We start from the raw sequence: 27863 nt of genomic DNA, 5'->3' as shown, positions 1-27863 counted from the left end.
CCCCCCCGTCCCCCTCCCCCTCCCCCTCCCCCCCGTCCCCCTCGTCCTCTCCCCCTCCCCCTCCCCCCGTCCCCCCCCCCCTCGTCCCCCCCCCCCTCGTCCCCCCCCCCCTCGTCCCCCTCGTCCCCCCCCCCTCGTCTCGTCCCCCTCGTCCCCCTCGTCCCCCTCGTCCCCCTCGTCCCCCTCGTCCCGTCCCCGCCCGCCCGCAGCCTCGGGGTTGCCAGGGAAGCCGCGCTGCGTCAGCGGGGTCAGGGGTTGCGGGCGGGTGAGGGGTGAGTCTGGCGGAAGTGGAAGGGCCTGCCCGGGTGTTGTGGGGCTCCGGGCCGGACGCTGCCCCCTCCCTCCGTCCGTTTTGTTTTCAGCCCGATCAGCAGATCCGCGGGTTTAACATATGAGCGTTTCACTGGTCGCCATACGTTTGGAGCTGGCGAATCACTCGCACCATCCGCAGGGTTTCGAGTACAGCGGTGAGCGGCGGCCTGGGGCGGGGGGAGGGAGCGGCGGCGGGCTCGGGGTCGGTGCCCGGCGGGGGGCGGCGGGCTCGGGGTCGCCGCTGCTCCGGAGCCGTGACCGAGGTTTAATTCCTTTTCCTCAGCTGAAGTTCGAAATCAGGGTCTGCATTAGTGCCCAGTGACGGCTGAGACCAGGGGCTGGAATTGTCGATGGTCACCACCCTTATCAGGACTTAATTACCATCACCTTGCATTACAATGGGCTTTTTTGTCCTAATTGTGTTCTTGTATCATTAATGCTTAATTTATATTTTTCTTCTGAATTTTGTGTCTCTGATGCTATGTGCCTGTGATGCTGCTGCAAGTAAGTTTTTCATTGCACCTGTGTGTACATGTACTTGTGCCTATGACAGTGAACTCGACTTTGAAGTTCTGAGAGCCAAGAAAACAAGTTTCTGCTAAGTGGGAAAGATCTTAAGTAAAGCTCAAAGAAGTGTGAGTTTGTTTTAAATAACTCGAGTTAGGGAGAAATACTTGAACTTAAACCCATAGAATCTGACATATTAACGAGAGAGCTGAGTTCCTGGAGTAATAAACTCACTGCCAGCTAGTTAGCAGTTGTAGGATGGGTCAGACTTGCTGGAATATGATTCAACCTCCACAGTCCTCTGGAAAAGAAAAATCCAAGGATTCGTAATTCTCTGAGATCAATCCCTACATGCCTCATTTTATTAAAACAGGAGAATAAAGCATCTGTACCAGATATACAACTGAGTGATTTCCAAACTGTTAATATGAGTTGTCGAGAGAGGAGGGAGAGACTGAGGCAAGACTGAAGGAAGGAGGAGTATGGAAGGCAGAAGAAGAGCAAGTGAAGAAGAGTGTTAGGAAAGGGGGAAGCTGAAGGAGGAAATGGGATGGGGAGATGGATGAAGAAGTGGGGCCAAAGAAGAGGGTGTAGGCGGGAGCATGTGTGTCTGTATCTGTAATGGGTATGCGTCCTAGGCTACTTCATGTTAAAAGCAATAACACACAGCTATTTTATACTCTGCAACATACTGGAGTGAAAGCAGGCCAAGGATTACCTAAAAAGAAATGAATATGGTGGAAAAAATGCATGTAATACTATGATTGAGAAATTACAGTGGGTTAAGAATTAAACACTAAACTTATAATTTCCATCCATTTTATCTGTGAATGGATGGAGAATTAATCCTTTAGATTTATGAGAATGGAACTTTAGACATTGTCCTTTAGACATTGGAACACCAGCAGCCAGAACCATTGTCTGAGGAATGCAAATTTATATGCAAGTTTATTCATGCAGCTTTCCAGTAGTGCCCTTTTGAGCAGATGCCAGATTGTTTACTGCAGTCAGTGCTTCAGCTGGTGCCAAAGCTGCATTTGTGACATCCTAGGAATAAGTCCCCTTTTGCTTTGTTGGGATAGGCAGTGCCATGGAAAGCCTCAAAATGAGAGCAAGAGTCAAAAATAAAATGTAATCAGTCATTAAATGTAATTGTAACTTTGAAATCACACCCAGGCAATTTACTGGTTTGCTTTCCTTCAAAAGATGAAGAAAATTTGAAGGGCAGATTTTGTTAAGTTTCTAGGAACTGCTTCTAGGAACTGCTGCATGCTTGGATTCTGAAAAATCAATTTACACAATTTTGTTAGTAGAAAATGATGTCAATGCTAAATATTTTTAAAAAATGTATTTGTTTGTGGGATGTAAATGTCAGAATACTGGTACGTATTGTTCATTCTTAATTGCCCCTGAACTGAAAAGGCTATTTAAGAGCAAACCACATCAGTGTATCCAAGTCACAATTAGGCCAGGCTGAGTAAGGGTGGTTGATTTCCCTGAAGGACAGGATTGTAATTTTTATAACAATCCTGTAGTTTTCTGGTTACCATAACTGAGGTTTTTATAAAAAATTCATAACTCTTTAATTGCTTAAATTTAAATTCTCAGCTGCCAGGGTGGAATTCAAACTCTTGTCTCTGTATTCAACACTTCATCGACTAGCGTGACCGCAATGCTGCTACATCTCAATAACCTTGCAGCAGCTAAATTAAGAATTTGTAATGGATGACTACAAAATACATGGCCAGCTCGCCATGTTATCAAACTGCTTCCTTCTTAGTGTTGTCACTGGGTTTCAGAAAAGCATACTTTGTGTGTAAAATTTTCATGTCGTATTCATTTGCACAATTCAAAACATCCATTACCTGAACTAAATTTTACTTTATCAAACATTGGTTGTATTTCGAGAGAAAGCTTTAAGTTATATAACTGTAGAATGACATCGCTAAGGACATAATTTGAGTTGCTCGAGTATCCCATAATAGCAAAGTTATAGCAGATTGTTTTTTTTCCTCTAGTGTATAGTACTGGTATGCCATATAAACTTGGAATCTAGAATGTTTGCAACGCATGGACTTTGTTACTTTGTACTTCAATTGTTTTAATTAATCGTGTCATGATTTATAGTCTTAAAACAGAACTTTTGGGTTGCTAGGAGAAGTGAATTTATATACAAGGTAACAACACATTAAGAGATGATTTAATCTTGGCAGAACACTCCTCTGACTGTTGGAGGTTTGGCCCATGTGATTCTTTATTCCATCTGTGTAATGCACTTACTGGAACTATCTACCTAGCCATGTCTGCTGATGTGTATTGTCTGTAGGGGGGGAAGGTTAGGAATGTTCGTGTCACAAATACAGCTAGTCTTTGTTTTTTCTTCTGTTGCTTTATTGCTTTAATGGAAAACTCTATACACGTCTTAATAGTGAATATAAAGGCACAAAATATGACCCTGCTGCAACAACCACGTTTTATTTTGTTTTCCACCTGTTCAGCGCTCAATATGGCGGATGATGAGAGTAAAGAGAAGAAATCACTCAGTTCAGCAAATCTCTTGCTGGAAGGTAAAACAACTGGAGAGAAATCCACTATCTTGCATCAACACATTGGTCGCCGAGAGATGAGGGACATGGTAATTGAAACTATAACCTCCAGCAAAGGTACAGTAAGTAACAGTATGAATATAGAAAAGTCGTACTAAGCTAGTCCTGGACCAAAATATAGCCCTTCGACATGTACTTGGCCTATTCTTTAGAGTTACATTGTCTGTTACATTTGATTTCTATTGCATTAGAGAGAAGACTTTGTAGATTGGGCCAAGCTGTTTTATGACTGTCTCTTATTGGAAGAATCTCTCATAACTACAGTGTTAAGTTCCCCATCCATTCTGCTACAGTATCTTGAGAATGTTTTGATTTTAAACCTCAGTCGTTGTTGTTCTGAATCTGGATGCCCTTCAAGAAAAGGAAGAGGCAAATGTATCAAGAGTGTTAACTTGTAATTGTGGAGAATTGGAGAGAGCTGGAAGCAGATTGGTTACAGTTTTCTCTGGAGGATAAAGATACCTTATTGCAGAAATAGATTACTTGTAAATGTTTGAGTTTACAGGATGCTAAAGCTAAAATTCAGTGTGTCAAATGTTTTCAATGGTGGGGCTGGCATATAACTGAGTCCTGCAGAACAGGAAGCTTGAATTTTTTCCTTGATGTGTGTTAAGGTAGCTGATCTCAGCTTGAATTTCAGTAGGAGTGGTTCCTTGGTCTTGGTAGCCCTGCAATGGGAAAGGGGAGATCAACAACTAGGGAGTGCTTTTGACAACACAAGATGAAACTTATAATCAAATTAATTGCTACATCACATTGACTTTATTTTGCAGGCTATCTAGTTGCTATTCCACAATATCGGAAGCAAATCTCGAACCTCCTCTGAATCAGTAACTGCTCAGTCACAATTTCTGAATAAATGCAATTCACACTTTCTTGGCAATCTTCCCTCCCCTTCATCAAAACCTTTTTTTCGGGGGAGGGGGTGAGAAAAAGATCGTCTCACTTCATCTTGTCTCTCAAACTTTTGCAAAATGCTTTTCAATGAATTGTACCATTTTTTAATTTCTGTCTGTCTCATCTTGTGGGGGGTGGGGGGGCGGGAGCTTCGATGCAATTTACAAAAATTGTTGCCATCAAGCTAAGTTTAGATTTACAGGGCAGTATCGCTGGGGGGGTATATGCTTTGATCCACATGTCTGAATAAAATTGTTGATGCTAGATCCCAATGATTGCTTAGATGTTGCCAAAATAAAAGGCTGTAAAGATGAGAATAGAAGGCAAATCTCACAAAATACAGCAGTAAAGTCTTTGGTTTGTAAATTGAATCATCCAGTCTATGAATAATTCATTAGATTGCCTGACCTTGACATGGCTGCTGTCTTGCTCCTCGTTCATTAAACCTGTGAGTTATGTTGATCAGATCTCTTTCCTTTTAATTCTTTGTGCTTTTTTGAGTTGTAATTTTTTTTCTCTGACTGCCCTGACGAGAAATTCATGTCTTTACAGACAAAGGTACTGTGGAATCTGCACTGAAGCTTGACCAAAAGACAACAAATGGTACTGACCTTCTGGAGAAAACAAGTACCATTGATACAAATGACAAGAGTAAATTGTTCAAAGATCAGAGTGGGAATGCACCAGACTCTCCTTCTAAACAGCTGCCTGACCAAATTTCATTCTTTAGTGGAAATTCATCAGTTGAAGTAGTACATGGAATCATGCACCTCTACAAAACTGAGTGAGAATTTTTTAAAATATCTTGCCTTCATAGATTGGGGCATAGAATATACAAGTAATGATGTCATGTTGCAGTTTTTCAAAACATTGGTAAGGCCACATTTGGAGGATTATGTGCAGTTCTGGTTGTCACAGTATAGGAAGGAAGTGATTATGCTGGAGACAATGCAGAGGAGATTCACCAGGATGTTGACTGGATTGGAGGACTTTGTTATGGGGAGAAATTGGATAGGCTGGACTTGGTTTCCCTGGAGTGAAGAAGGGGTAACCTAATAGAGGTATGAAAAAAAAAACAAGATGCTGGAGGAACTCAGCAGACCAGGCAGCATCCGTGGAGAAAAACAGATGATCAATGCTGACTGTCTGTTTTTCTCCACGGATTCTGTCTGGCTTGCTAAGTTCCTCCAGTATCTTGTTGTTTTTTCATCTAGATTCCAGCATTTGCAGTCCTTTGTTTCTCTAACAGAGAGATATAAGATAATGAAAGTCACAGATAGTGTAGTCAAAAACTTTTTCGCATGGTAGAAGTATCTAAAACAAGAGGGCATAGGTTTAATGTCAAAGGAAGGAATTTCAAAGGGGATCTGAGAGGCAAGTTTTTTTTTATATGGAGAGTAGTTGATATCTGGAACGCGTTGCCTGAGGAGATCATGGAATTGGATACAACCACTGCATTTAAGAGACATTTATACAGGTAGTCGAATAGGCATAGGAGGATACGGTCCGAGTGTGGGCAAATGGGATCGGCATGGACGTGGTAGGCCAAAGGGCCCTTTCTGTACTTTATGACTCTTAATGTTTGACGTATCATTCTAATATTGGTATTGGTTTATTATTGTCACTTGTACTGAGGTACAGTGAAAAACTTGTCTTACAAACCGATCTTACAGGTCAATTCATTACACAGTGCAGTTACATCAAGTTAGTACAGAGTGCATTGATGTAGTACAGGTTAAAAAAAAAACAATAACAGTACAGAGTAAAGTGTCATAGCTACAGAGAAAGTGCAGTGCAATAAGGTGCAAGGTAACAACAAGGTTGATCGTGAGGTCATAGGTCATAGTCCATCTCATTGTATAAGGGAACTGTTCAATAGTCTTATCACTGTGGGGTAGAAGCTGTCCTTAAGTCTGGTGGTACGTGCGCTCAGGCTCCTGTATCTTCTACCCGATGGAAGAGGAGAGAAGAGAGAATGTCCCGGATGGGTGGGGTCTTTGATTATGCTGGCCTTATGGTTTGTAAAATGCATCATTTCTCATATTTCCTTCCCTGCTGGGCTTGGCATGCACACAAGTGAAAACAGCCCACGCAGTTGGAGACCTTTAGATATTTCTTTGTCATTCAGGCTGTTCTTGTGCAACAGTAAAGTATGTTGGCCTCAACATCATTGGAGCAATATCAAGCCAGCAGTTATGATGAAATGATATGTTGTTGTTAAAGGCTCAATTTAGATCAGTTCCCATCAGAAATCAACCAAATAAAGTGGCACCTGGGATGTCTAGGATATTATCCTTTTGTAAATATTGGTGGAAAGTAGTAATTTAGTGTCTGCCATTTTCTAATTCTCATTAACAATATCACCATTATCCATATTTTTGGGCCTCACATTTCCTCCTGTTTGCTCACTTTTTTCTTGACACAGTTTTAAAAAGCTATGTTGATTTTGATATCCCTTGCATTTCTTTGTATACTCTTTGGTAGCTCCTGTTATCTATCTTTCCACTTTGCTATACCTTCTATCTGAACACTTAGCAACATTTAGGTGAGGTATAACGAAATTCTTATTGAATGTTTGGAGTTTGTGTGACGTTCATTCTACTTTTGGGGTGGAAGTGAACCAATTCTGTTACTGTAGCTAAATTACATTTTCTGAAATAAATACTGAAAATGCTAATCAAGTCGAGCAGCACCTGTGGAGAGAGAAACAATTAGGATTTTAAGTTGATGATCTTGCATAAAAAAGAAACTAGATTATTAATGTTTTCACTTAAAATTAATATGACTTTGATATTGGATATTTTGCAGGTTGTTGTTTGCACTAAAAGCACTGGTTCCAGTTTTGCTAAGTGATTCCCAGCTTGGTTCCCCATTGCCCCAAACTTACTTGAGGCTCTCCTTACTGGACTATTGTGGGGCTGAGTGGAGAGGCCTAAATGGCTGGTGGGCCTCAAACAATAAGATGTGGTCAGGTCAGAACAGGCTCCTGTCATGAAACTCCTTGACAGAAGGCAAAGCCATATCCCTAACCTTAATATACATATATCAAAACTGTAAAGTTATTCTTAAGTACTTATGAATATCCTTGCATTTAGTAACTTTTAAGAACTATTAAAAATTAAATAAATTAAAAAGAAACTCTTAATGCTTTTAATGGTTTCATGATTTTAAAGTTAAGGCAAAATAAAGAATTTAAAAGGATGTCACTTGCCCTGTTCATACTTTTCATCCTTGCAGTGGTATAGGATTGTACAGTAAAGCACGGACGTCCATACTTAAGAACAGCTTCTCTCTCACTGCTATCAGGCTCCTGAATCAATCAGCTCTTTCACACCTCCTTCCCAGTGGTGCTACCACGTTCTCATACTCTTAACTCTACCTCTGTGTCTGCTATTGTCACTTTAATATTCTTTTTGCACTACTTTAGATAGCACTGCGTCTTTGCAATATTCTGCTGTTTTGCATTCGTTGCTGTATTTATTGTTGCATTTATTATTACCATATATATTGTTTACTTTGAGCTTCATGTGATCGAGGAATTTCATTGCACCCAGGTGTGTACGACGGTAAACAAATCTAAGTAGTTGTCAATCAAATGAATTGGCTCTCATCCTTACAGGATACAAGAACAGATTCCCTAGTCTCTTGCTCCTCCATTGAAGACGAGTTGCAAGTGCACAGGGAAATGGCCAGCAGAGCTCAGTGGGCAAGATGGGCCATCCTGCATTTCTTGATAGAATCCTGCAAGTTGCAGGCACTTGCGTGGGTGAATACAAGAAGTTACACTCAAATCACTGTAAAAAGGCAGGCCATTCACTAGTACTACATTCTGAATATATTTGTACCCTCTCTCTGTAACTTTGATACTAAATACTGATCTGTCGTTGGTACTCATGAGTGTTCATCATCATTATCATACAATTTATAGGAGAGCCAAATTATATTTTTTTTTCTTCATTAGCAAGATGACTTCCTTAAAAGAAGATGTGAGGCGTAGTGCAATGTTGTGTATCCTAACTGTTCCAGCAACCATGACCAGCCATGATCTTATGAGGTTTGTTGCACCATTTGATGATTCGATTGAGCACATGAAAATAATAAGAGATTCCACCCCAAATCAATACATGGTTCTTGTCAAATTTTGCTCTCAGGTAAGAAAAAAATAATTCAATTCAGGGCAAAATTGTCTACTTGGAAAATGTGTTAAATGTTTTGATATTTTAAATTTCTATTTTAATCCTTTCACTTCCATTTTTAGGCAGAAGCAGACAGTTTTTATACTGCCTGTAATGGTCGGCAATTTAATTCCATTGAGGAGGATGTATGTCAGCTGGTGTATGTGGAAAGGGCTGAAGTCATCAAATCTGAGGATGTAGGTATTTTGTCCTGTTTATTAATATGAACAGCATTGTAAAATAATTAAATACAGTGGCTAAACAGCAGCAGTGAATTCTTAACTGCTGCGTTATGATATTTAATTGTTAGGATTTGCCAGCAGATGACTAGACAAACAATGTGGAGGAACACTGCCTTCTACTTTCCATTAAAGGAGGGTAATGAAAGGAGGAGTAGGAAATGATTGTGATCAACTCTCTCACCATTGAAGTGAGCTGATAGAGCAATCCTGACAACTGTGGAAATGTCTTTGGCTGGCTATCCTCCACCACCCTATTCTAACTGTTGGATGAAGCTTCATAATTGAAAGTCCTAATAGAATTGAGATTTCTTTTTATTGGACTAATAGATTTTTACCAGCTGAATTAGAGCTAATTTGCCAGAGTCTGACTTTCTGCTGTACTTGGAATTGTTGATTTTATATTTTCTCTTTAGGGAGCAAGCCTTCCTGTAATGGGGGTAACTGAGCTACCACCATGCATTGTGTGCCTGGAAAGAATGGATGAATCTGTAAATGGGGTTCTAACGATACTCTGCAATCACAGCTTTCATAGTCATTGCTTGCAACACTGGGAAGATACAACGTAAGTTGCAACAATAATAATATTGTTAGCAGAATAACAACATTTCAATGTAAGGCTTCCCACAGTCTGCACAATTATTGTATGATACATTGCACAGTGGGGAGGGAATATATTAAAGGTTTAATTGGTGGAAAGGTACTTGGATTGTACCCAATATTGTGGAAAAACCTTTTAGGAAAATAACTTGGTTGAAATTGTCTTAAAACCTGATAGCTGTAAAATACACAAAGCCAGATTTTCCATTTTAGTTTTAAGTTCTAATACATAGCTTGATTCAGATATAAGTACTTTCAAAAAATGTCCTTGTACAGTCTTGAATACTTCAGTAGGTGAGAGATTGAATCATATATATGGAATGAGCTGTAAGAATGGGGATGAAAAAAAATAACTGTACATTGCAGTGGTACAGAATGACATCATTAATTGTTAAATAATGATTCATTTCCAGTAGAATACGAAGCAAATGCCGCTAATTGATTTTCTTGTATCCTGAGACCTTAATTCAAACTCGGTCACCAATATGCAATGACCAGTTGAGTATAGTAATTGGTAGACATTGTGGCGCAGCTGGTAAAAATGTTTTATGTTGAAAAATGCAAAGATCACATGGGTTAAATTGAATGACTAAACATTATTTTGGTCCCAAATTGGATTTATTTGGCAAACTTGATTTTTTGTTTTTTAGCTGGCTAAACATTTACGTTCTAGCTTGCAATCCTTTTATTTCTGTGCTGGACAAGTCAGTTTTTAGTGTCTTAATGTACAGTCTTAACTAACCACGAAATCCCCAAAGCTTTTAAAACTGGAGCTACCTGCAGGAGGTAATGTGGGACTACCCTTACCGATGCACAGGAGCCACAGTTATAGCAGTGCAGACATGCATGAGCCCTATTGCACTGTTTTATATTGCTGGTTTGGGATAAAACTTCACCTTATGACTTGGTAACTTGATTGGCTACCTTTTTCTTAGCATTAGTCTTTGATTATTATCATTTGGTAATTTATCTTCATGTAAATATTTAAATCAGAAAAAAGATAACTATACCTTCATTTGGCTTTAGTGCATTTATGAAAGTTGCAGAAATATAAGGGTTTACAATGTTCTTGCAACTTTGCGTTTAAAGAAAGTTTATTTACCCTGTGTGAAATGTCAAGTGCTGGCTTGATTAATGACCCAAGAATTTATTTTGTCTTAGCTGTCCAGTTTGCAGGTACTGTCAGACTCCAGAGCCAGTTGAAGAAAATAAATGCTTTGAATGTGGTGTCCAGGAGGTAAGTAAGTAAAAACTACAATGTAAATATCTTAATGGGACTAGAAAAAAAAAACTTAAGGTACTGATTCCTTTTCTTTCTGGGATTTTTGCCACATTAAGTGTTGTCTGGACAATGGAGTGGAATATACCTCCAGTTTTGGCATGATTTTCTCTTCCAGCCATTATGGCTCGCTGGAGGTTTAGAGAAAAATTTGCCTTAGCAATGTGTTTAATCAAAAAAAGATCCCTATTGTGCCAGGGTGAAAATTTCCATTCTCTTTGGATTTTTATATGGGATTGTTCACTTAAGTTGAACCAAAGTCTTGAACCATAAGACATTTGGTTGCATTGCCCCAAACCCTTTCACATGACAGTTGGAGCTGGTCAGGAAAACAGACATCTATACGGAGTCCTATATTGTTTAATCTTTTGTGGTAATTTACTTGGCAATAGATTTAAGCCCATGTTTCAAATTGAAGGAGTATGCATCTCAGCCTATCCTTTCCAGGTGCGAATTCTGTATTGCTTTTGCTTATAAATAACTTCTGTAGTCTTATGCAACTTGGATTTGTTTCAATTTTTGTTACTGACCCTTTCAAAAAAAATTGTTTAAATTCACTTTGCTCTTGAGTACTTGAATTATTCAGTTGAAAAATGAGAAAAGCAGATGCAATACTGTAGCGTTAAAAGATTTAAGTTGTTCTGTCCATGGAATAATATGCTAAATAAAGCAGTTTTAAAAAGCATTTGAGTTACAATGTACCTGTAAGAGAGACAACAGTTCTAAATTTATTGCTAAGATATACAAGTGTGTAAAGCTGCATTTGTTCATGAAATAAACCACATTCAGTTAATTTTCAGTGGCTTCTAACTGCTGGGTCATATTGAATTGGTGTGCTATTCACTTCCTTTGGAACAAAGGAAGATGTTATTCTCCCTTGCTTATCAGGATTCATCAATGTGGTTGAATCTTTTATTTCAGTTCTTTGAAGTTGCACAGCAGAGATGTTATTTGCTGTGTGTGCTATTGACTTATTGTTGATTTCTGACTCATTCTGTGAAGAATTTGGGCCTTTTTGTTTGGGTTGGTAATCCAAATCTCCCTGAACAGGTAGATGTATTATTAAACATCTTGGATTACTGATACATTAATTTCTGTATAAACTTGTTCGTGTTTATGTGTGTGTGCTTAAGAGTGAGAATATGTCAGATAAATAGCAGGATGATTAACAGGAAAGTAAAATGGGTCCAAAAGATAAACTGATGAAAGGACAAGTAATAAATTGAGGCAAGCAAATTCAAAATGAAGAGGAGAAATAAATGAGGAACACGGAACAAGTCAGAAAGGGGAAATAATAAAAAGCAGGAAATGTTCAATTGAAAGATGAACAAATAAATTAAAACACACAGTAAAACTGATGCTGGAAATCTGAACTAAAAATGGTAAGTATTAAAAATACTCAGGCAGCAACTATGGAGAGAAAAACCAAGTTAATGTTTCAGATGAAAAGTTCTTATAAAGTTACCGATCTGAGGGGATGTTTATCTCCACAGATGCTGCCTGACCTTTTATGGTTTTTATGGTTTTTTATGGTTATAAAATGATGCATTTTATGGTTTTCTACCAAAGAAATTGGGTATATATAGTTTTTAATTCTGTTTGTGAGAATGGAGTGGAATATGTTAATGACTTGTATTTTCTATACACAAAATAACGTGTATAATGAGGTGTTCATTATAATGGAACATCCCACTATTAAAAGGTTCTTTCAATTAGATAGAATTGATAGAATAGATTCAATTAGAAAGAATATTCATGTTTACTTTAACTTTATTTAAAAAATTTTTTATCCTATATCTTTCTCCTCATTCTACCCCTCCACAGAACCTGTGGATTTGTTTGATATGTGGACACATTGGATGTGGCCGATATGTCAGTCGTCATGCATATAAGCATTTTGAAGAAACGCAACACACTTATGCCATGCAGCTCACCAATCATAGAGTCTGGGACTATGCAGGAGGTAACTATCCTAATAATGTTTTCATCATTCACAAACAAATATTTTTGCAAAAAATTGGTCGTTTCACGATCATCCAATAGCAGTTTAGCTGTAGGATGATTCAGATTCTGATTGGGGCAGCAAAAGAGTTAAGATACTGAAAACATTTTACCATTATATGAATGAATTGATGGAGTTAACTTTTGAAACTTGATGTAATACTGGAATCTGTTTCTTGTAATTAGTTATTAGTAAAGAGAAACTACTAGTAAAGTTAATACTGAAAATTGATAAATCCTAAGACTTGATAATCTTCACTCTGGATCTCTACAGCCATGTAGAGATCAACTTCCAAAATTTTATAGTTCCTGGAAGGGTTCATGCAGATTGGAGGGTAATAATTATGACCCTAATATTTAAAAGGAAATGAGAGAGAAACAGAACAGCCAATTAGCTTAACCAATAAAGTTGGGAAAATGCTGGAATCTGTAACAAGACATGGGATATGAAGACTCATTTAAAAGAAAAAGGCGGATTCATGAAAGGGAATTCATATTTGATTATCTATTAAGAGTTTGTTGAGAATGTATCTAATAGAGTAGATAATGGAGAACTCCTGGATGTGATGTATTTGGATTTTCAGAATGCTCTTGATAAGATTCCAAACAGGAGATTGAGTAAAGTCAGGGCACATGAAATTGGGTGATTTTAAGAATCTTAGTTTTGATAATTAAAATACATAGAGTATGGATGATACTCTTGAAATACAGTTGAGATAGTCACAATGTCATTGTCACAAATGCATGCTGAGCTGCTAATGTGCCTAGTTCTTAAAAAACACTAAGTATGAATTTTAATCATGTTCATGATTGGAGCCCCCTGATATCATCTCTAGCACTTTGATTCTGCTCTGGCAGTACCTTGAAATTCCTGTGGAAAGGGTTCTACAGGCCGCCCTTTGAGAACCACAAGTGTTGACACATATCAGACTAGTCTATACCCAGACCAGTTTAAACATGAAAGACAAGACTACTTTGTCTCTCAAGTTACTGGTTGAATTAACTGAAGGAGAAGCTTAATAATTTCTAAAACACTTCCTCTGGCAGAGGAATGTAGGAAAAAAGATTTTTAGCAGGATTTGGAGTGGGAATATAGTCATGAGACTACGCACTTACCTAATTCATGAAATTTCTGTTTTGATAGTCACCAACATACATTTTTAAAGAAATTGGTTTTAAATTAGAACATTAGCAAATGATATTAATTTTTTGAGTGTATAAGCTAGTTATGAAGAATGCAAATAAAAAAAATCAAAAAGATAACGTGTCAGACTCTTCAATTATATCTAATTTTGAAGTTGTAATTTATTTCTTCTAGATAATTATGTTCATCGCTTGGTGGCCAGTAAAACAGATGGAAAGATTGTGCAGTATGAATGTGAGGGTGACACATGTCAGGATGAAAAAATTGATGCTCTTCAGTTAGAGGTTAGTGAATTTTCCAAATCCTTGTTCAACTTTCTCTTTCCTGTTGTCGTCTTAACACTTTCTGCCCTCCCCACCATTATCCACCACCTTCAGTAGATTAGTTATCTCAAACCATGACAGAATTTCATTGGAATTGTTCAATCTAGTGGAAAGTTTAACAGTAATGATTGTTCATATTCAGTTATTGATGTTCTTGCCTTCCCCTGCGGGAAAGTGAAATTTGGTTATTATTTTAGCCACACTCCAGATACAATACAATGTGTTAAATATTGTATTCAACACATAATAACTTGCTGCCCATAGGTTTATTTCTGTAACTTGCTTTTTGCCCTTTAGAGTGAGCTTTGGCTATTAGTAACTGAGCCACCAGATGGACTAGTTTGTGAATACTTGAGTTATTTTGGAGCAGTTATGTTGTTAGAAAGCAATGGTGACACTGGAGTTTTATATCAAATAGGCTTTCGATTACAATTCCATCTGTCGTAATTGAATAAGATCCAATGGGGAAAAGCAATCATGCCGTGTGATTTCCTATAAATTGTTTATTTTAATACTCATTCTTGGAACAAAGGACTATCTAAGTTGTTCCAAATTGGATTTTATTTATTGTTCTAAATAGTTCTATTTTACTGCTGATAGTTTTCAGAAAAAGCCAGAAGGAACAAAGAGGTCCAGCAGCCTGTCTGATTGAAATCCTCCTCTCTCGTACTGCATTGACAGGCATAGGGTTTCTATATTGCTGGTAGAGGCCTCGGGGTAAAACTGTTGGAGTGAGATTCTCTCATGCAGCATGCTATTGCCTGAAAATGCTTATCCTATTGCGTTATCTTTTAGCTCCTGTAGTTGAAATGATTGTTTATGATGAATTCATTGTTGGTGTCTAAAATCCATTGGTGCCTGTTTTGTGGGCAATAGAAATCATAATGATTTTTTTTTTAATTAAAGTGTTCTTAGAAAAAAAATTAAATTTCAGTGAACTAAAAATATATCTAGAAAACCATCCAAAACCTGAACCTTTGCTTTTGCTGTGAACTGTTTAACACTATATTGGCTCAAATCTGAGAATTTGATTCACAAAGGATAAGTCATGTAGGTTCTACGAGATATTGATGTATTTAAAGTAAAGGAGTTACAGTGGATCAGTTTTCTGCTTGAGCAGTGAGATTACATAATGAATGTGATCAAAGCAGTGAGATTACTTGGTGAATGTAACCAAAGCAGTGCACACAAAGATTATAAAGCTGAGGTACCTGGAATGAGGAGTCTTAAATGCCAAACTATGGAAAACTATTTAAAGATTGAATTACAGCTTTGAACTTGCTTAATGACTTATGTAAGAATCCTGTTAGGCAGTAATTGGGTTGGCATGCAGCACCAGAAAGTATGCAGCATGGTTTTGGTTATGCATACATTGTTCATTATCAAGTTCCTTTCAATGGCTGAGTGCACTACTTGGGTATGTATTGATCTTTTGAGAATAATCTGGGTTCTGTCTCTGACCCTAAGTAAACAAGAGTCAATATCAGCCGAAGTGCATATTCCGATCACTGTCTAATTCCTGGAAATGTACAGACACAAGGGCAGGACTTGCCTCAGCTATAATGATGTGATGTTGCCTGTGATTCAGTAGTCTTCTGATGCTCACAGACAAGACTTGCAGATGAAGAATCACCACCTGGGAACAGACAGGTTGCTGATAAGCAATCTGTCTTGAAGGAAAAAGGTAAATAAATAACGTAAAGTGTAGTACAGCTGCATCATTGACAGCTAAGGCACACTGGTAGCCCACGTAGTGTCGTCCCGCAGAGGGCTGATTCGTTATAGCAGTCTTGGTCCTGGAGTGTGAATGTGCACAATTATATACCACCCCACCTACACTTTTCTTAAAAAAAAATGGTATCTGCTCGGGTGTTGTTGGAAACCTGATACAAACCCCTGGCCTCCACAGGCACTCCTCCAGCAATGAAATGGTGATGTCATTGCCACACAACTTGGTATTGAATGAATTACCAAGGGAGTGTACAGAGGCTGCTGGTGTTGGGTGGACTGGGGAGGGCTATGCAATTGAATAGAGATGGGGACACAGCAGCTTTCATCACGTCCAACTGGAGTTGACAGCAGAGACTGTAGGATCCAACTGGCCCATCAATATGGGGAGCAGCCACTATCAATCCTCAGCAATAGCCTGTACTCATCATATCAGTCAGGTTGCAAGCCTAGGCCTTGCATCTTAACACTGAGTAGCCATACAGCTTGCCAACCTGCCCAACACCAGTCCTCACAGGCAGCCATTGCATATTGCCTCAGTGGCTCACTCCACACTGAGTTATGCAACAATGAGATTACTTTAACTGTTTCAATAAAGTGAAAGTGCTAGCAAAGGACTGAGCTCTTAATCAGGTTCTTGGCACAGCAGCACTGTAATTAACACATTGCTATAATGATCCCTTTTAGCATTGATTCCATTAGCCTCTCATTCCTGGGAACATATCCCGACCACTAAATGCTTAGCTAAGTTGATCCTTGCATTAAAACACTTAAATATAAAAGCAGAAACTATGCAACTCTTTGCAGCCAGTTGCTGTCTGATCAGTTTGTTTTATGTCTTCTATCTTTCACCCCATGTATTCTGAAACAGGCAATTCTTCCTTGTTATAATCCCAACGTACATTCTGCAGTTTGCGATCTTGCTTTAACAGTTTTTAAAGTGACCATTGAAGATCAGGCATGAGCCCAATCCTATTATAACCTATGTTCATATGGAAGATTTGGTAGATGGTAATCAGGAGCAGGAATCTTTCTTCTCCCCAACCTCTTTGTTACCAAGGTAAATCTCAGGACTTAAAACCACTATTGCTGAGCTTGGTTACTTTTATACAGGAAATTTGTCTGATCATCATGGGAACTGTTTTTAAATACTGTATCATTTTAAAAAAAATATTCCTTCAAGGGCTGTGGGTTTCACAGAGCCAGCATTTAATTGCCTATCCCGAATTACCCTTGAAAAGGTGGTGGTGACCTGTCGCCTTGAACTGCTGCAGTCTTTGAGGTTATGGGTATATCCACGATGCTGTTAGGGATAGAGTTCCGGGATTTTGACCCAGCAGCGGTGAAGGAGTGTGTTCAAGTCAGGAGTGTGTGTGTAGCTTGAAGGGCAGCTTCCAGGTGGTGTGTTTCCTCGCTTTTGCTGCCCTGTCCTTCTAGCAGATAGAGATTGTGGTTTGGGAGGTGCTATTTGAGTTTTGGTGAGTTGCTGCAGTACATACTGTAGATGGTACAAACTACTGTGCGCTGGCAATGGAACAAGTGAGTAGTTGTTGTTGGGGTGTCTAACAAGCAGGTTGCTATATTGGACTTGGTTTATTATTGTTACTTGTACCGAGGTACAGTGGAAAACTTGTCTTGCATACTGTGCATACAGATCAATTCATTACACAGTGCACTGAGGTAATACAAGGTAAAACAATAACAGAATGCAGAGTAAAGTGTCACAGCTACAGAGAGAGTGCAGTGCAGGTAGACAATAAGGTGCAAGGTCATGACAAGGTAGATTGTGAGGTCAAGAGTCCATCTTATCATACTAGGGAACCATTCACTAGTCTTATAACAGCAGGATAGAAGCTGTCCTTGAGCCTGGTGGTACGTGCTTTCAGGCTTTTGTTTCTTCTGCCTGATGGGAGGAGGCAGAGAGAATGTCCGGGATGCGTGGGGTCTTTCATTATGCTGGCCGCTTTACCAAGGCAGTGAGAAGTATAGACAGAGTCCATGGAGGGGAGGCTGGTTTCTGTGATGTGCTGAGCTGTGTCCATGACTCTGCAGTTTCTTGCAGTCCCGGGCAGAGCAGTTGCCGTACCAAACAGTGATGCATCCAGATAGGATGCTTTCTATGGTGCATCAATAAAAATTGATGGGTGTCAAAGGGGACATGCCAAATTTCTTTGGCCTCCTGAGGAAGTAGAGGAACTGGTGAGCTTTCTTGGCCATGGCATCTTCTTGGTTCAACCAGGACAGGCTATTGGTGATGTTCACTCCTAGGAACTTGAAGCTCTCAACTCTCTCAACTTCAGCACCATTGATGTAGACAGGAGCATGTGCACTACTCCCTTTCCTGAAGTCAATGACCAGCTCTTTTGTTTTGCTAACATTGAGGAAAAGGTTGTTACCATGACACCATGGTACTAAGCTCTCATTCTCAAATAATGGAGTACAAGAAGGAGATAAAGGCCCACTACACTGGTATCATCGGCAAACTTGTAGATGGAGTTAGAGCAGAATCTGGCCATACAGTCATGACTGTATAGGGAGTAGAGTAGGGGGCTGAGGATGCAGCCTTGTGGGGCACCAGTGTTGAGAATAATCGTACCAGAGGTGTTGCTGCCTATCTTTATTGATTGCGGTCTGTTGGTCAGGAAGTCAAGGATCCAGTTGCAAAGGGAGGGGTTGAGTCCCAGGTATCAGTTTAGTGATGAGTTTGCTTGGAATTATACTATTGAAGGCAAAGCTGTGGTCAATAAACAATAATCTAATGTAGGTGCCTTTGCTGTCCAGATGCTCCAGAGATGAGTGTAGGGCCAGGGAGATGGTGCCTGCCATGGACCTGTTTCAGTGGTAGGCGAATTGCAGTGGGTCGAGGTTGTCTGGGAGGCTGGAGTTAATGTGTGCCATAGCCAGCGCCTTGAAGCACTTCGTGATGGTGGATGTCAGAGCCACTGGGTGGTAGTCATTAAGGCATGTTACCTCATTTTTCTTGGGTACCGGGATGATTGTGGCCTTCTTAAAATAAGTGGGAACCTCAGATTGAAGCAGGGAGCAGTTAAAAATGTCTGCAAATACCCCCACCAGCTGATCTGCACAGGATCTAAGGACATGGCCAGGGACACCATCCAGGCCAGATGCTTTCTGTGGGTTCACTCTCTGGAAGACTGATCCTGCATTCTCAATGGTGACTGGGAGGCTGTCAGGGTAGGTGGGTGACATACCAATCCTCTTCTGTTCAAAATGCGCATAGAGTGCGTTAAGCTCATTGGGAAGGGATGGTCTGTTGGCAATACTGCTCAACTTCGTTTTGCAGCCCGTTATAGCTGGTAAGCCCTGCCACAACTGATGGCTGGTTTGGGACTCTATTTTGAACTGGTATTGTCTCTTGGCATCTCTGATAGCTTTACAGAGGTCGTATCTTGATTTTTTTTTGTATAGGTCAGGGTCACCTGATTTGAATGCTGCAGTCCTAAACTTCAGTAGGGAGTGGATCTCCCGGTTCGTCCATGGTTTCCAGTTTGGGAACACCCAGAACGTCCTCTTTGGTATTCTGTATGATGTTGAGCTGCTTGAGTGTTGTTGAAGTTGCACTCATCCAGGCAAGTGGAGAGTATTCCATCTTGACTTGAGCCTTATAGGTGGTGGATGGGCTTCAGGGAGTTAGGAGGTGTGTTACTCTCTGCAGGACTCCTAGCCTCTGACCTGCTCTTCCAGCCACATTGTGTATACAGCTACTCCAATTCAATTTCTGGTCAACAGTAACCACCATGGTATTGATAATGGGGGATTCAGTGATAGTAATGTCATTGAGTATTAGGAGGTGATAGCTGGATTTTCTCTTGTTGTATATCGTCACGGCCCGGCACTTGTGTGGCATGAAAGTTACTCTTCACCTGTCAGCCCAGACTTGAACATTCTCTAGGTCTTGTTGCATTTGGACGCGGACTGCTTCATTATCTGAGGAGTTGCAAATGGTGCTGAACGTTGTGCAATCAGCAGACTTCCCTACTTCTTACCTTATGATTGAAGGAAGGTCATATGAAGTAGGGTGGGCCTAGGATACCATCCTGACAAATACCTGTAGAGATGTCCTGTGGTTGAGATGATTGACCTCCAACCACCATACTATCTTCCCTTGTACTAGGTATGATTCCAACAGTGGAGGGTTTTCCCCAATTCTCATTGACTCCAGTTTAGCTAGGGTTCCTTGATGCCATACTTGATGAAATACTGCCTTGGTGTCAAGGGGTCATTCTCACTTCACCTGTGGAGTTCAGATATTTTGGCCTTATTTGGATCAAAAGGCTGTAATGAGGTCTGGAGCTGAGTGAATTTGGCAGAACTCACTGAGCTGCCGTGAGCAGGTTGTTGCTAGACAGGTGCTACTTGACAGCACCATTGATTATCCTTCCATCACTTTGCTGATGATCGAGAGTAGACAAATGGAGTGGTAACTGGCTGGGTTAGATTTGTCTTGCCTCTTCTGGACAGGACGTACCTGGGCAGTTTTCCACATTGTTGGGTAGATGCCAGTGTCATTGCTGTACTGGAACAACTACAAATATAGAATTTTGGATCATAACTGTACTATATGTGCTGTAGTATGCAAAGGAGGGGGCAGAAATTGAACCTGCCTTAGTCAAAGTAAAATTATGGTTTGAAAGACAATTAGTTGCTTGCAGGAGTTTTGTGCTGTATGTTTTGGAGCTCCAGCTTGCTGCATTAAGAATGAATCTGCATTCATGTTTTTAACAACTTTGAGGATATGACAGACCCCAGTTTTCCCTGGTACAATGCACAGCTTTTGCATCAAGTGCAATAATGAAATCTTCCCTCAGAAACAGCTCATCACAATCTAATTTTGGGGAAAGGAAAACTTGAAACAAATATCATTTTGACTTGCTATGGCTTGTATAGAAGTTCATGTTCAAATTTATCCTGCAGTACACTTAAGCAGGTTTCAGTTTCTGTGTGAATCAATTTTATTAAAATGGCATAATAGATTTTGAACACTTTTTCTTAACAGTATTCATACCTCCTTACCAGTCAGTTGGAATCCCAACGCATCTACTGGGAAAACAAGATAGTCCATTTGGAGAAGGATGCAGCAGAAGAGGCAAGTTGCTTTTATTGGTGATTTATTTTTCTCCCTTGCCTTTGCTGCCTGAGGACAAAAGTAAGTTTCATTTCATTTGACTAGAATTCTGATACTGGAAGTTTTTTTTGTTAATGGAATACCCCAGAATGATGGGTGGAGAGTCCATTCCATAAGTCGCCATGCAACATCAAAAACAATAGCAGTGAAAATGAAGACTTTTAGATTTTAAAGGCTTGCAGTTTGTAAGGACATAAGGTTTGCATTGGAAATTGTAAGAGAAGCTTTGATTTCTACACAAACTTAAATGTTCTTGAAGTTCTTTCATAAATGTATTATTTTTGAAATTGACTGCCACAAATATTGGTAGAATGTTGATTTAGTATCTAGTGGATTTGGGAGGTAAAATTTGAGAAATCTCATCTCAAGAATAGAATTACAGTCATTGATATTAATGTGAACAAGTGCTGTATCAGGCCTGGAACCAAACTTCCTATTCCAAGGTAGTGGTGCTCAACAACCAATACAGTAGGTCTACAGTAATGAAGAGGAAGGTGAAAGTTAAAGGGAGTGAGAAATTCAAAGCAAGAGATCAACCAGAAGAGCAAGAAATTAAGAATGAGATAAAATAATATAGCAACAGAACTAAATTGGATATGGAGGTAAGTGAAGGAAGTGTATTACCAAACAAATGTAAGCTCTACAAATCCATCCCACTGCACTTGATAAACTGAGAAAACTGGGAATGTCAACAAAAACTATGGAATCTGCACAGTATTTCCAGCACAAGCTATCTTAATAGCTTTCAGATCATTATCTTTAAGGATGTCTAACAAATGCAGTGCAACTATAAATTGTGTAGAAAATGATTAAACCAAAAAGTGATTTCTGCTAAAATAATTGAGAAGTCCAGACTCAGTGTAAGAATGATCTAAATTTTGAAACATTTGGTAAATTGAGTTCAGTAATGTTTTCTCAATTTGATCCAATTTTGTTTCATTTTCCAGATCAACAACATGAAAACAAAATTCAAAGAAACCATTGAAAAATGTGACAGTTTGGAGCAGAAACTGAATGAACTCATGAAAGACAAACAAGCTCTTGAAAGAAAGTAAGCCATTTTGCAACAAGTGTTCTGCCAGAAAAGTAAACATTCGTTAAGTGTGGCTATGGTACATTCTAAAGGTGATGTGGTAGTTTTTCCTCCTGTCTTATACGCCTTCCCTCTTAATGGTTGTTTCCAGCCAAGAGTCAAGACAGCTAATGTGGTTTATTTATGAACTGAGTTGGTGCGCTTGAACAGGTTTTCCATTTGACAGGGATTAGGTAACTGATCCTGTTCTTATCTGGCATGCACACATTGCCATTGGTAGCAATCTGGAAAAGACATTTATATTAATTTCTTTGCCCTTCTTCCCTTCCCCAAGTTATGGATACCGAGGCCAATTACAATGTTTCACCTCGTCTCACTTTAAAAAAAATTCATTCTCATTTATTATTTCATCACTGTGAATTTCCGTGAGATTTCCCAGTTTGGAGAGTAAAATAATTAGTACTGCTGACACTTGGCTCAAGCCCATCAATTCATTGTAGTAGTTTGATTGAGAATAATCTGTTACAGATTTATAGGTAGTCACTCTTTCCATTTCAACATGTGGTTGGGTGGCAGAGGATTTAATGTGATTTTGTCTATTCATCATGAAATTTTCCTTGTGGATCTGTGTGTGTGGGTAGATCTCTTGCCAATTTGCAGCCACCTTCTGGATGAGGTTTGAGGACAGGAATTTTTAGGTTCTAAGTGGAATTTGATGACATTTTATCTAGCATACTAGTTTTGAGGGAGTTCACTTTGGAACTGTGCAACTTCTTGTAGCTATTGACAAGCTGTGCTAGTCTGTAATCTTGTGAAGTTGTAGGATGGAAAAAGTGACCATCTTTCCAGAGAAAATGAACAGATTTTTACTCCGTTCCAATTAGTGTAAAGTTCAACTTGTGATGTAAAATAGAAGAGAATTTTCTAAGAAACCTGTATGCCCTTGAAATCAAAAGATACTTTCAATGGCTGGTTAATAGGTTCCTGTAAGCATTTGCATATAACAAAAATGTTTGTACAAATAACCTTTAAAGAGAAATCAGTGGTGGACAGATGTTTTTTCTAGGGAGAGCCAAGTTAATGATCTGAATCACTTTTGAAAAGCATTCATATGAAACATGTTTTATTTGCTTGAAATGATTTACCAATTTTACCTGTCTTGGACACTGAATAGCAGACTGGCTGTTTGATCTGTACTGCATCTCCCATCTATGATTTTAAAATATTATTTAGTGACAGTGTTACTAAGTACAAATTTACCTTGCTGCTTGCTGTCAATGGTTTGTTCGGCATCAGATTGCCTATTCCTAATAGTTCCGAGTCAACAACCCCTGCAAGCCACAATCAGCAGTTTAAATCCCTCACCAGGCAACTACCAAGTGGGACAGTAAAGCCGTTGTTGATTTGCTGTCTTATCTGATGAATGAGAATATGGGCTTAATGTGTTGTCAGCAAAGGAGAGGCTACATGAGGTACGTGGGTGAAGAGAATAAGTTCAATGCTCACTGTATCAGCTGTGGAAACCTAGCAGAGCAATGTAATAGATTGCAGTGTTGCTCCAGATTTCCAGCATCTGCAGTCTCTTGTGTGTCTTCATGCAGTAGGTTTGTTGCGATTTAGACATAAACCATTCTCCTCTCGCCATTTAAACAATGAAATATAATTAATTATGCAGATCCTGGCTATGTTGGCTATTCAGGGAGAGCCAGAGTAAAACATCTAATAGGACTGATTCTGTGGACCATGCAGCTCTAAATATCCTAAAATATGAATGTTTATTTTATCCTAAAATAGGTGTTTCAGTCATGGCCTTTTTTTTTGAAGATGGTGTCCTCTAATGAGTGATATTTACATGCCTTTTGAGTAATTTACTGACTGGGTTCAAAGCATTCTACACTTTTCATATTTTACAAAGGAAAAGCTGCATTTCTACTTTGCTTCATTAGTTTAGATTTTAATATGCAGTAGCAATACTAGAAAGTCAGATGCATATTGGGCAATTTTTGTCAACATCTGGTGTAACACAAGTTTGCTAACTGCAGCCTTTCAACCTATTGATCGTTCGTCAAAGTTCTACCACAGCCATAGTTGTGGCATTTCAAATATACAATGCTAGCCTTAATGTTCAAGCAATTAAAATGCTGGTTAGCCCATTAAATATTACAGCATACACTACAAGGGGTTTAAAAATGGGATAGGGTTGTTAAGTATTTATCTGCAGTATAGAATAATACAAAATAGGAGGGAATTTAGAACATTAGCTCTTAAATACAAGGCTTGAATAAATTAGTTTTATACTTTTGGGCCATTCCAACAATAAGCTAGTTGTTGATTGACCCTTATTTGTCAGACAAGGCAGCCGATTGAAGGTTCTTCTAGCTTGTGGGGATTGCTTACCTTGTGTGGGGATCTGGAGCAGACTGGACTGAACTAAACTACTAACAGGCAATAGATAAATTGATCACTAACAAAAAGTTGTGAGCAATGAATATTTAAAAATCATCGGAGATGTAGGTTGGATCAAATCTAGCCTGTAATCAAGTCTCCAAGGCTGATAACTTAAAATAATTTTGGGCAAGCAAAATGTTTAATATTATTTCTGGTGCCATATTTCTATGCATCAAATTATTACCCATTCATTTTACATACCCACTAAAGAATTAAGAGCAAGAGTATATCATAAAGCCCCCTTGAGCCCCCCCCCCCCCCCCCCACCGATCCCGGTCTGCCCCTTGATACGATCATGGTTGATCTGCTATTTCAATTTCCCACTATTCCTATACTTTAATTGTCAGTGTCAGATTTTTTGTCAGTGACGGTTTTAATCTGGCTGCAAGTTCTGAACTATAATTTTTTTCGATGCAAGCTGTTTGCTTTCTTTCTAGTTGTACATAGCCAATACAGGAAATACTTACAATAGGAAACTACCATCTTACAATATTGAAACAGAATGGCACAATGATTAAAACCTTCCATTAATGCAATTTCCTGGTTCAGATGCAGACGAGTCTGGCAATCAATATGTATTGCAGAATTCAGAGTCGAAAACTAAATAAACATTCAGCTCTTGTAGATTTCTGAATGGTATGTACCAGTGCTTTTTGTAAGATGTCCCTTTTCATGCTGTTTTACTAGGTGTTCTCAATTGAACAACAGAGTTTTGAAACTAGGCACAGAACTGAGAGAGGAGCAAGAAATGAACAAGTACCTGCGAACTAATCAGATCCAGCTGCAAACCAAACTGAAAGAAGAGGAGAAAAAGCTGAAGGACACATGTGATGAGAAAGACAGACAGATTGCAGAAGTGCAGGAGCAACTGCGAGATGTCATGTTCTACTTGGAGGCTCAGCAGAAAATCAATGAAATGCCAGCAGATACACGTCAGGAGATTCAAGAAGGACAGATAAATATTGCAGTGGCATCTGCTGCGCCATCAACTGGAGCTATAACTAAACAGACCTCCAGGAGGGGAAGAGGCAAAAGAAACAAATAGTTAGGCTTTCTCATTTTTGAACGAGGAAGGAAAAAAAAAGCAAAAACAAAAAAACCTCCTTGGAGGTGTGTGTATATTTGCTTATTTTCAATGCTGTAATGCTGACCTAGCCACGTGTTATTATTGGTTCAAAATTTAAGAATTGCCAGTTTTTATGGCAGTTGGGCTATATTCTGCACTGTGCAGAAAAAAATTATTTAATACATTATTGATTTGTATTTGCTGGTATTAGAGCTTAAGTGTATGAAACCGTATAATTGAAAACTGCTGTATGTCATCAATCCACTCAAACCACTCTCATAATGAATAATTTGCATCAATTTACTGCTCATTAACATTAAAACTATCAGTTTACATGTTTTTCGAGCTGAAATGTACAAAATTCTCCTCTCCTGTGAAACCATTACTTAAACTGTTTGGGTTATAGTCTGTGTGGATTAAATAGGAGCAGCATTGTAGTTGACACTAGATTCATTAAGATCTGCACATCCAGAACATTGTAGGACACTGAATTTATATTTACAAAATCCAATAGTTTCTGATTTATTTTGTTTTTTGTGTGGACCAGGCACTTTGGGTGATCTGGAATCTCACCATGATTACATGTTATTGGTCTATAATTTCTAGCCCTTGGCAAATAGCTAACTGAACTTAATTTGATATGTTTAAATTTAAGGCCAAGGAAGACACTTAACCATAATTTTAATGAGTTTTGGAATTTCTCCATAAGATGGATAATGGATATATTACAATGGTGTATTGCATTTGATGTGCTATACCTTGTCTGCAAGTGAGAAATGTTGGCAAAGGGAAAGTGATTCTTCAGGTTCAGGTATCCTATGAAAAGGAACAAAAAATGTACATCTCTAATTAAAAAATCAAGTTTACTGAACTGGCTGTTGCACTTAATTGAATGGATGAAGACCCATCAAATTAACACATGTACATGCTTTCAATGTTAACATCTAAATAAATATTATTCTAAGGAAAGCTGACAAAGCCATTTAAAATGTTTATCAATGCAAGGTTTTGTGAAACCTGAAATATGACCAAATAAATGTTCCAGAAATAAAGCCTGTCATGAACTATAAATCACACATCCAGAGAATAAACTAAATATCTCAACTATTGTTACTAGGTGTTGCTGTACTTGTATACAAGACTTTTGCAATTCATTTGCATATAGCATTCCAGTATTTCTATACTGAGGGAGGTATCTAATAGTGAACAGCCCTTGATTTCTGAGATATTTAGTTCTACTTCACCTAATTTTGTTCTTGCTCACTTGCAGCTATCATCAGCAATAACTTGTTTGAGTTGATACAGAGCAGAACCCCATACAAAACATAGACAAGAATGGATAGGAACTTGGTAAATTACCAAACCACCCAAGCTACTCAAGGTTCTTACATCCTCTCAGTGTTTGAGTCAGCAAAAAAATATTTTTCAGTTGTTAGTAAGAAGCTTAGAACACTTGTAAGGCCGGAGATGTATGAATGTGTAGTTGCTGTAAACAATCAAATTTAGAAAGATTGATTATTAATATATTAACAAAGAACCATTTGAGTTCATGTACTTAATATTTTGAATGAACCTTCATTCTCGTTATTAGCATCCTGCAGTTTGTGAAGTATTATAAAAGGTGTAAGTTTACTTCCACTGTTTGTAAATATTATAATGGTTAAATATTATGGATGATGTGTTAGCCGTAGATTAATAGATATAGTGTGAATTGCCAAGATGTAAATTGAAGCAATTTTTCCTATAAGAAATATCTTCCACAGGTCTTTGAGAATGACTAACATTCACCCAATTCACATTATACAATGGCAATTTACGAAAATATTTTTGTAGATGTTTGTGGGAAATCTCTGAAGAAAACAAATGTAAATTATGTACAGCCAAACCATGTCACCTCTTAATGGAGGTATAAATATAACCATTTTGTAAATAACATTTTATGCACTCAGTTTTTAGTTGAGGGCTGTTGAATCTTAAAGTGCAAAATGATATATTTAGTGTGAAACTTTAAACTGGATCAGTGTATTTTAATTAATTTGGTTCATTTCACCTAATTTCAGTAAACTGAGCAATAATGCTGTGAAATAGGCAGACAGATATGACTGTCTATTCAGAATTAAACAAAACAGAGCTGTTTGTAGACTGTTTGTTGCAGGCCTAGTTATGAATAACTTGTAGGATTGTTTTAACAGAATAAAAATTGTTCTACAGCAAACATTTAGTTATATTGTCTTCTCTGCTGTCCCTTCCATTTCCATTTCAGTTAAACTGTGTAAAGTACCCAAGGCACTAAGTAGATGTTTTTATAATAAAAATTATTTAAATTCATTAATCAATGAATATCTTAAAATCAGGACAG

At 38.6% G+C, this 27863-nt stretch overlaps 1 protein-coding gene across 1 annotated transcript; it reads left to right on the top strand.

The window, feature by feature from the left end:
* Positions 1–263: 263 nt before the first annotated feature.
* Positions 264–27863, top strand: brap (BRCA1 associated protein). Its single transcript, XM_052031963.1, has 12 exons — positions 264–467; positions 3318–3482; positions 4875–5106; positions 8284–8473; positions 8581–8694; positions 9153–9301; positions 10498–10573; positions 12440–12578; positions 13935–14044; positions 20829–20918; positions 21905–22008; positions 25126–27863. The coding sequence occupies exons 1-12, from the start codon at positions 392–394 to the stop codon at positions 25481–25483; spliced, it is 1803 nt and encodes a 600-aa protein (XP_051887923.1). The 5' UTR covers positions 264–391; the 3' UTR covers positions 25484–27863.

This window comes from Pristis pectinata, chromosome 17 (assembly GCF_009764475.1).
Source record: "Pristis pectinata isolate sPriPec2 chromosome 17, sPriPec2.1.pri, whole genome shotgun sequence".
In the NCBI taxonomy this organism is placed as follows: Eukaryota; Metazoa; Chordata; class Chondrichthyes; order Rhinopristiformes; family Pristidae; genus Pristis; species Pristis pectinata.
Note: the sequence above shows the minus strand (reverse complement) of the source record. Positions and strands in the feature narration are given on the sequence as shown.